Source organism: Oryctolagus cuniculus, chromosome 9 (genome assembly GCF_051225735.1).
Source record: "Oryctolagus cuniculus isolate XC-2025 breed Fujian yellow rabbit chromosome 9, ASM5122573v1, whole genome shotgun sequence".
Lineage (NCBI taxonomy): Eukaryota > Metazoa > Chordata > Mammalia > Lagomorpha > Leporidae > Oryctolagus > Oryctolagus cuniculus.
In genome coordinates this window covers 128,143,963-128,154,542 of record NC_142875.1, presented here as the reverse complement: position 1 = coordinate 128,154,542, position 10,580 = coordinate 128,143,963, and the positions used below count along the sequence as shown (strand labels likewise).

General features: G+C 52.9%; 1 protein-coding gene across 4 annotated transcripts in view; it reads left to right on the top strand.

The window, feature by feature from the left end:
* The first annotated feature begins 7,241 nt into the window (after window positions 1–7,241).
* Window positions 7,242–10,580, top strand: part of DENND5B (DENN domain containing 5B) — a 207,263-nt gene continuing 203,924 nt past the window's right edge. For 3 of the 4 annotated variants that reach the window (XM_070049610.2, XM_070049608.2, XM_070049609.2), the window contains exon 1: window positions 7,390–7,671. In XM_070049610.2, the coding sequence (XP_069905711.2) occupies window positions 7,536–7,671 (136 nt within the window). In that variant the 5' untranslated portion in view covers window positions 7,390–7,535. Of the gene's footprint in view, window positions 7,672–10,580 lie in introns of all 4 variants that reach the window. The other variant, XM_070049612.2, reaches the window with a different exon arrangement.

The window sequence follows — 10,580 nt, the reverse complement described above, 5'->3', positions numbered from 1 at the left end:
CTGTTCCAACAATCGAACAATCAGCTTGGCTGGAGATGGGGGTGCATGTGTGAGAGGACAGCTACAGGGAACGAGAGAAAGGAGGTTCCGGGAAGAAGCAGAAGGGAGCAATTAAGCGAGAGGGCACTGCAGTGTTCCTGGGAACCCCAGTGTGAGGGAACAGTGCTTGAGGGTGCATAGGAGCTCCTGGTGGACATTTTAGGTCAGGTTAGCAAAGAAAAGGAGGTCTGGAAAGTTCGCGAGAGGGTGAGTGAATATTCAGATGAAATATGATAAAACAAACGGAGATGAAACAAACATGTTGACAAACATCATGAAATGTCATGCCTCAGTGACTCCAGGACAAAAAACAAATATGGAAACACACATGGCAAAATGTTCATATAAAGTTCAGTGATAAGTATGTGGGTATTTTTTTTTTTTTTTTTTGACAGGCAGAGTGGACAGTGAGAGAGAGAGACAGAGAGAAAGGTCTTCCTTTGCCGTTGGTTCACCCTCCAATGGCCGCCGCGGCCGGCGCACTGCGGCCGGCGCACCGCGCTGACCCGATGGCAGGAGCCAGGAGCCAGGTGCTTTTCCTGGTCTCCCATGGGGTGCAGGGCCCAAGCACCTGGGCCATCCTCCACTGCACTCCCTGGCCACAGCAGAGGGCTGGCCTGGAAGAGGGCAACCGGGACAGAATCCGGCACCCTGACCGGGACTAGAACCCGGTGTGCCGGCGCCGCTAGGCGGAGGATTAGCCTAGTGAGCCGCGGCGCCGGCCAGTATGTGGGTATTTAAACGCTCGTTGTTCTATTATTTCTGTACAACTGAAAATTTTATATCACAAAGAGAACAAACAGGGGCCGGTGTGGTGGTGTGGTGGGTTAAGCCACCGCCTGTGATGCTGGCATCCCTGTTGTTGCTGGTTTCAGTCCCAGCTGCTCCACTTCCAAACCAGCTCTCTGCTAATACACCTTGGAAAGCAGTGGAAGATGCCCAAGTGCTTGAATCCCTGCCACCCACATGGGAGACCTGGAAGAAGCTCCTGTCTCCTGGCTTCTGCCTGGCCCAGTGCTGGCCATTGCAGCCATCTACAGAGTGAACCAGTGGATGGAGTATCTGTCTGTCTGTCTCTCTGTCTCGGTCTCTCTGTCTCTCTGTCTCTCTGTCTCTCTCTCTCTCTCTCTCTCTCTCTCTATATATATATATATATCTTACTTTCAAAATAAATTAATTGTTTTTAGAAGAGAAAAAACAGGGGCCAGTGCTGTGGCATAGCAGTTAAAGCCACTGCCTGCCGTGCCAGTATCCTAGATGGGTGCCGGTTCGAGTCCCTGCTGCTCCACTTCCGATCCAGCTTTCTGCTATGACCTGGGAAAGCAGTAGAAGATGGCCCAAATGCTTGGGCTCTTGTACCTGTATGGCAGACCTGGAAGAAGTTCCTGGCTCCTGGCTTCGGATTGGCCCAGCTCTGGCCATTGTGGCCATCTGGGCAGTGAACCAGTAGATGGAAGACTCTCTCTTTCTGGCTCTGCCTCTCTGTAACTCTGATTTTCAAATAAATAAATGAATCAGAGAGAGAGAGAGAGAGAGAGAGAAACAGATAATAATCAAATTCCAAAGAGGATCTAGGAAAAGAAGTCATGAGCGGTACATTGGAGAAAGATTCATCATCTCAAGCAAAGAGATTTCATTAACTTACAGATATTACAACTGAGAGGGCTTTAAGATATTGTGGCGAGTGTGTGGCCCAGTGGGTAGGGTATACACATATTCCACATCAGGGTACTGCTCCATGCTTCTGACCAGCTTCCTGCTGATGTACGTAGGAGGCAGCCCATGACGGCCCAAGTACTTGGGCTTCTGCCATCCATGTGGGAGACCCAGATGAAGTTCCTGGTTTCAGCCTGACCCATCCCTGGCTGTTGCGGACATTTGGAGAGCGAACTAGAGGACGGAGGTTCTCTTTCTCTCCCTTTCAAATAAATATATAAATAAAATGTTTCTTAAAAAAACCCTCTCCTTTTAAAAAATAATAAAAATATAAAGTCTTTATTTAAGAACAAAGTCCATCATTCAGGCATTTCCAAGGAATTATAAGAAAGTGAGTTCAACTCCCCTTGGCCGTCATGCAAGGGTCTTCAGGCTCTGGCCCTGCATGGGACTACTGCCCAGCACACACTGTCCAGCCACGGCCTCTCCCCTGCGTTTGGGACATCTTCCTTCCCATCTCTGCCCTGTGCAGCCCTGGGCCTCTTGCACGACCCATCCCAAATCTCAGTTCTTCCATGCTGTATTATCTTACAGAATTCCTTAGCAAGAACGTCCTCCCTACTCTCTGCACATCATAGCCCTGCTGGAATTTGTCGTGTGGAATACACCACATTTTTACTTTTTATTCTCTTGTGGATATTTTCATTAATTTTGAGAGGTATGTTCCTTCCTACTAGACTATAAACTTATTTGGCTTCATAGTCATAAAGCACAATGACTTATACAGAGATTATTGATAATATTGGACTTGGTATAAGGTAGCAAGAGATTTATGCAAAACTATGAGGCAGTTGATTTGCTGCCAAATTCTTTTTTTTTCTATTCATTTATTTATTTAAAAGGCAGAGTTACACAGAGAGAGATAGAGACACGGAGAGATCTTCCATCTGCTGGTTCACTTACCAGATGCTTGCAACAGCTGGGGCTGGGCCAGGCTGAAGCCAGGAGCATAGAACTGCATCCAGGTGTCCCATGTGGGTGACAGGGGCCCAAGGACTTGGACCATCTTCTGCTGCTTTCCCAGGCACATTAGCGGGGAGCTGGATTCGAAGCGGAGCAGCTGGGAATCCAAGGAGCACTCTGATGTGGGATACCAGCATCATAGGCAGCAGCTTACCCTGTTGCTTCACCTTGCCAGCACCAGTACCAAACTCTTACTGGCATAAACAAATGCTTTTTTTCTGAAATTTTGATGAAGGAATGAGATGATTGATTTTCCAAACAGATAGTTGTTGTAAGATGTTCCCAGAAAACTAAAAACGGTGACAGAAGAAAATGTCTCCCAGGATTTCCTTTGGTTGGCAGCGTGATAATAAGGGACTTAAAAATGTTCATGGGAAGTTGAAATTAAAAGGTAAATTTAGGGAGAGGCGTTTGGTGGAGCAGTGACATCGCTACCTGGGATGCTGCATCCCATATTGGAACGCCTGGTTGAGTTCCAGCACCACTTCCGATTTTAGCTTCTCGCTAACAGGCACCCCAGGAGGCAGCAGATGATGAGACTCAGGTGCTCTGGTACCTGAAATCCATGTGGGAGCCCTGGGCTTGAGTACTGGGCTTCTAGTACTTTTCCAGTACTTGTACCTAGCCCACCCCTGGCTCATGTGGGCATTTGGGGAGTAAGCTGGTGGATGTAAGCTCTCTCTGGGAAAACCTCAGATGAAACACCTGGTATGCTTGGAGTAGCTGTGCCCTGCAGAGAAGTGAGGGGTTGACTGGGCTCTGCCAACCTAGTGGCACATGCTGACCATGACTACTAGAAGGTGGTCCCACTCATGTCTGCAGGGGCTCAGTAGTTCCCTTAGCAATCCCTCCTCTCTCAGTTGTATGTGTGGCTAGTGTGTTGGTGATGAAGGAAGCTGTGGACAGGGTTGTTTTAATTTTCTAAGAGGGTGTGTTTTCTCTTCTGCTCAACAATATTTACTTATCTATGTTTTAAGATTTATTTATTTATTTGAGAGACAGAGTTGCAGACAGAGAGAGGGAGAGACAGAGAGAGAGAGAGGTTTTCCATCTGCTGGTTCACTCTTCAAATGGCCACAGTGGCCAGAGCTGGGCCTATCTGGAGCCAGGAGCCAGGAGATTCTTCTGGGTTTCCCAAGTGAGTGCAGGAGCCTAAGAACTTAGGCCACCTTCCACTGCTTTCCCAAACCATAGCAGAGAGCTGGACCTGAAGAGAAGCAGCTGGGACTCGAACCAGTACTCATACAGGATGCCATCACCATAGGCAGAAACACAAATCGCCATGCCACAGCTCTGGCCCCAACACAATTCAAATATTTTGGAAGATTTCAGTCATTTCTGTTCACATGACTTATTTATTTCCTTTGATTTAAATTTTTTACTTATTTATTTGAGAGAGAAACAGAGGGAGAGACAGACAGCGCTCCCTTCCACTCATTGACCCTTCCCCTCCTAGGAAAAGTGAAGCTGGGAGCTGGGACACAATCCAGATGTCCTATATTGACAGCAGGAACCCAATCACTTGGGCCAACACTGACACCTCCCAGGGTCTGCATTAGCTGGGAGCTGCAGTCAGGAGCTGGGGCCAGGAATCAAACCCAAGTACTCCAATGTGGGACAAGGGTATTTCAACTGCTAGGCTAGATACCTACCCTACGAGGTTATTTCTATGTTATTATTTTAGAGGAAAATATGTATGCACTTATACATAGCTAATTCTTGACTTTTCTTTGAAAATTATTTCATTGCAGCCTAACTTACACAGTGTCACCTGAAGTGATAATTAGGAAAGTTCTCATGTTTTGTCAACTTTGATCTTGTAATGTGTGGCTTGTGTGACCTTGATGGCTTTAGGAAAGATCTTAGGGATTCTGTATATTTTCATGAGATTTACACATTATAATGGAATGTGCTGTTTGTTGGGGATTCTATCTTTTCATCTTAAAAACATTAACACAAAGGCTACAGTTTCATAAATTAGTTACTGTTCAGATGAACCATTAGTGACATATCTCTCAGCTAGTGAAAACAATAAATTAGTTTTCTAATGTTTTGTTTGATTAGTCTAGAACCTAACAAACATTCTGCAAGAAGCTACCACCAAAGATGGAACACATTTTTCCACACCCAGCCTCTACGTCCCTCATTTTGCACATTTCAGTACTGTCCATGCGTGGAAAAGGAAAACATTGTGTAATAGTACATTGACGGGGTTGGCACTGTGGCTCAGAGGGTTAAAGCCCCAGCCTGCAGCACCAGCATCCCATGTGAGCGTTGGCTCGAGTCCTGATTGCTCCATTTCTGACCCAGCTCCCTGCTACTGTGCCTGTGTAAAGCAGCAGAGAATGGTCCAAGTGCTTGGGCCCCTACACCCACATGGGAAACCCTGAAGAAGCTCCTGGCTCCTGGCTTTAGCCTGGCTCATTCCTGGCTGTTGCGACTGTTTGGGGTGTAAACCAATGGATGGAAGCTCTCTCCTTGGTCTCTCCTCTCTCTGTAACTTGGCCTTTCAAATAAATAAATACATAAATCTTAAAAAAATAAATTAACATGTGATAATGTCACAGATAATTAAACTTTACTTGCTAGTAATATCAACAAGCTGCTACTACCTAGCTAACTACCCTGTTTTCATTCGCTCAAATACAAACAAAAGGACCACATGGGACCAAAGTTCTGCTGGATGCTGGGACTATGAAGTCTTCAAAAAGTTCATGGAAAATGTATATTATGATAAAAAACCATGCATGGTTTTTTTTTTTTTTTTGCAGCAAAATAAGCTTGTAACATAAATATACTCACATATATATATATACATATACACACATTATCTATATATTTTTCACGAGTATTTTGGTTTATTTATTTGAGAGTGGCAGAGAGATATCTTTGATCTGCCGGTTCACTCCCAGATGCCCGTAACAGCCAGGAATAGATAGGTCAGGCACCAAGGTGGAGCCAACAACTCCATCTTTGTCATGCATGTGGGTGCAGAGACCCAAGCACTTGGGCCATGACCAGGTGCCCACCAGGTTAGTAGGGAGCTCCACAGGGGAGGAACTGGACTGAAATTTATACTGATATGGGAACCGGGCGTGCCAAGCAAGGGCTTAACCTGCTTTACCACACCATCTCTGGCAACTTCTTGATGTCCCCTAGTGTAATAAACCAGTTTACCTCCTGCTCTGGGATTTTACAACCCAGCTAAGACGCGATGACAGAAAAGCCATGGCCAGTGTTTTGAAGGAAAAGCACAGGGTGCAGAATTAATGGTCAATTACCTAGGTTCACCCTGTGTGTGTGTGTGTGTGTGTGTGTGTGTGTGTGTTTTAAGACTGATTTATTTGAAAGGCAGAGCATCAGAGAGCGCAGAAGAGACAGAGGCAGAGTTACTCCATTTTCTGGTTAACCACACAGATGCCCACAACCCGCCGGAGCCAGGAATCGAACAGGATCTCCCACGTGGGCCCAAGCATTTGGGCCATCATCTTCTGCCTCCCAGGAGGCATTGGCAAGAAGCCGGATGGGAAGCAGAGCACTAGGGACTTGAACTCGCACAGCTGTCCCAAGTCCACACCACGATGCCCCCAGCCCGCCCCTGCTTTTAAAATGTTTTTAATTACTTGAGCGAGCCAGCGAGAGAATGAATGATCATCATTCCGGCAGGTTCACCTCCCAAATGCCCACGAAGGCCTGGCCCAGGCCAGCGGCGGGAGCCGGCAGCCGAGAACCCCACCCGGGCGTCCCCCAGACTCCGCCATGTGCGCGGCCCGCGGCCGCATTCGCAAGAAGGGAGGCGGAAGCGGAGCCGCAGGGACCCCAGTCCCGTGGAAGCCGAAGCCCCTGCCCACGGCCAGGAGGAGCCGCAAACAGCCAAATAAGCGGGTTCTCCGCGTCCGCCCGCGGGGACCCTCAGCCCCGCAGAGGAGGGCAGCGGCGCGGGCCGTGCGCACGGGGCCGGGATGGCGGCGCCCGCCTTCCTCCAGAACAGAACGGCGGGAAGGCGTGCGGAGCCGAGTTCGGGCCCGAGTCCGGTTCCCTGCGGGCCGGCAGCGGCGGGGTCAGGGTCAGCCACTGGGGGTTCGGCCGCGTCAGCGCGCGGCGGGCACGCAGCTGTAGTGCATTTGCCTGCCTCACCGCCCGGCGTCACCGACGGCCTGGGGAGCGAGGGCGAGGGCTCGCGGAACGCAAGGGCGAGGGTTTACAGGATCGGGCTTCTGCACGTGCGCCGGCGCTTCGCACGGCTCGGGCAGCGGCTTCGCAGCGGCCGGCCACCTCCGTCCGCGCAGCATGTCGTTATTCTCATTATTACTGGTCACGGAGGGTGAGCACCATCCCCCGTTAGCAGCCAGACCCGAGCGCGCAGCCTGCCGGCGCCCGGCGAGCGCGCGCCCGGCCCCCGCGCGCGCCCCGGTCCCCCTCCGCGCGCCGGCGCGCGCGCGCCCTCCCCCGCCCCCCGCAGCCCGGCCCGCGCTCCCACAGCCCGAGCGCCGCTCAGCTGACCCCGGGCGCCAGACGCCGCGGCTCCCGGCTCGCGAGCGCAGCTGCCGCGGCGCGGGCCGCGCTCGGCCGAGCTCCGGGCGCCCCTCCCCCTCCGCGCCGGGATCCCGACGAGCGCGCGCGGGCTGCGGCCGCTCCCCGGCGCCGAGCCAGGGGCCAGGCGGCGGCGGCGGCGGCGGCGGCGGCGGCGAGGGGCGGCCGCGCGGCCATGGGCGCGCCGGCGCGGCCCTAGGGCGGGCGCGGAGACCGCAGCCGGCGCGGCGGCCCCTCAGCGAGCCTTCGGCGGCGGCGGCGGCGGCGGGAGCGGCGCGGCCGGGATGAGCGGCGGCGGCGGCGGCGGCGCGGCGCCCGGCCCGGGCTCGGGCTCCTCCCCGGCCGCCTGCCGCTTCGCGCACTACTTCGTGCTGTGTGGGATCGACGCGGACAGCGGGCTGGAGCCCGACGAGCTGGCGGGTAAGGCCGGGGCTGCGGCGGCGCGGGCGTCCCCCTCAGGCGCGCGGGAGCCGCTGCGGGGCCGCGCGGGAGGCGGGGTGCGGGCTGCAGACAAAGTCAGCTCCCCGGCGGCCGGACGGGCGCTCGCTCGCTCGCTCGCTCGCTCGGCGGCGACTTAATGACATTGTTAGGTATTCCGCGTGCAGGGTGCGCTGCGGCGCCCTCCGCGGCCGCGCCTCCCCGGCGCGGGGCTATTAATAACGGGCGGCCGGAGGGCATGGCCCACGCCGGGCTCCTCGGCCGCCCGTCGCCGGCTGCGGCGCGCCTGGCGACCCGCGGCTCCGGGCCTGGCCACGGTGCCCTGGACCCCCTACCCGCCGCCCGGCGGCCAAGTTTGGGCCCGGCCGGGTCCGGGGAGGGGGCGTCCGGAGGCGCTCGACCGCCCGCTGGGTGCGCGCGGGCGCGCGGGGGCGGCCGGCGGCTCGGACTTCGCCGTGGACCGGCGCCCGGTCCCGCGATGACGGTCGAGTCACCTCTTGGAATCGCGGCGACCTGGCCGGGTGGCGGCCGCTGGCGGGGACCTTTGGACGCTCGGGACCCGGCTCGTCGCTTTGTTGGCTCTGCCGCCCGCGTCCCGGAGTTGGAGCGGTCGGAGCTGCGCGCCGCGTTGCCGCGGGGGTCTCCTGCAGGGGCTGGGGTCTCCCTGGATGGCGCAGTGTGCGGCTGGCGGGGGCCGGGGGATGCGGGAGGGCGAGGGGAGGCTCGGTGCGTTTTCCGTGCCTGTCTGCGTACCCCCGTGGGGTCTGAGCTGGGTCTTTTCTGTTCGGGAGGGTTAAATGGGTGAGACAGGTGACATCTAGCGCCTGAACTTTATCTGTGTCAGAAACACTTAGGTCATCGCCTTGCAGGCCGGCTTCCTTTGGAGACAGCATTCCCTGCTGATTGCACCAGTGTGCATTTTTCGCTCTCTCTTTCTGGGGACTGAGGAAAATGTATTAAACACTAAACAATAGTAAATGCGACGGTTCAGCCCTAGAATACAGTACCCACCAATCCATGTCTTAGCCACGTGAATATCTTTTTTAAGTTACCTTCGCAGCAAAATATGTTCGACAAAAGCAGTATATCTAGTTTTAGTCAAAATGTGGGGTTTTTTTGGTTTTGTTTTGTTTTTGGAAAAGAGGGATAATGGAGTACCAGGATTTTCCTGTGTGCGTAATTATGTAATCATACTGTTTCCACTGAGATTTCATGTACATGTTAAGAATTTTTTTTTCTTAGAAAAAATATGTGCAGAGGGATTTAAAGAGATTGGTCTTGGGTTTGGTGAAGGTATTATTTTCCTAGGAGTCCCTTCTTCCCTACACATCCTGAGCGTGTGTGGTGCTGGGGTCACTTGGAAGCCGACTGTCAGTGGTGACAGGTGAAAGGAAGAAACCTGGAGATTTTTTTCCCCTTTTTGCCTACAGAAGCTAAAGCAGCATTTTGTAAAATTGTTGACTGGGACTCTTTGGGCACATGCAGATGAGTTTAACAAAGCTGATTAGTAAAAAATTAAATGTTGATGCATTTTTTAGAAGCAAACTGGCTTCTCTTTTTTGCAATGCTGTATGGAAGTGTGGGCTGTTGGGATATTGCTCCTCATTATACTTGGTGTTTTTAAGTAATAATGCATTTTGCTTGATAACTTATCAGTATCATTCATTCCTTGAGCAGTTTCGAGAGCCTCTGTGTGTACACTGTGTTCTAGACATTGGGGCAGCTGTGAACAGAGCATCATGGAGCTTACATTTTAGTGTAAACAGATACTGGAAATGTACTACATTTTGCCAGATGTTAACAACTTCTATGAGAAAAAATAAGGCAGGGGAATGCCAGCAGCCTGGTGGGATGCTGGGGCTGTCATTTTAAGTATCGTGCTAGGAGAAGGCCTTATGGAGAAGGAGACGCTTGAATCGAGCCCTGAAGCAGGCAGGGAAGATCACTGAGCGGATCCCCCTGAGGGGCCAGCGTTGCAGGCAGGGCACACAGCAGGTGCAGAGACCCTGAGCTGGGAGAGCACTTGGCACCAGCAAGGAGGCTGATGCGGCTGCAGCTGAGGTAAGGGGAGGGTAGAAGGTTGGGTCATAGAGAAAGGGTAGGTGGGAAGGCTGTTACTCTGAAATGGGAAGCAGCTGGCTGGTTTTGGACCCAGTAATGACAAGATCTGATGTATCTTCTTCTTCTTCCTTTTTTTTTTTTTTTTTTTTTTTTTTTTTGACAGGCAGAGTGGACAGTGAGAGAGAGAGACAGAGAGAAAGGTCTTCCTTTGCCATTGGTTCACCCTCCAATGGCCGCCGCGGCCGGCGCGCTGCGGCCGGCGCACCGCGCTGATCCGATGGCAGGAGCCAGGTGCTTCTCCTGGTCTCCCATGGGGTGCAGGGCCCAAGCACCTGGGCCATCCTCCACTGCACTCCCTGGCCACAGCAGAGAGCTGGCCTGGAAGAGGGGCAACCGGAACAGAATCCGGCGCCCCGACCGGGACTAGAACCCGGGTGTGCTGGCGCCACAAGGCAGAGGATTAGCCTAGTGAGCCGCGGCGCCGGCTAAGATCTGATGTATATCTAAAAGGACCTTTGGGCTGCCATGCTGCTCAGCCTACATCTGAGGTGCAGGGAGAGCAGGCCGTTTGGAAGGCTCTACGTATTTGAGAGAGTCGTTGAAGGCTTGGTGAAGTGGCAGGAAGGAGTCAGAGGCTGCATCAGTATTGCAAGTAGGTCTAGTAAGACTTGCTGATGAATTGTGTGGATGTCAGTGTTGTTGACGTGGTGGCAAGCACTCAAAGAACATGACCAAAGGTGACTCCAGGATTTTGAACAATTATAAGCTCCTCTGTCTGTTTCCTGAAATAGGAATGCTGATAGAGACGCGGGTTGCAGAGGAGTTCAGCT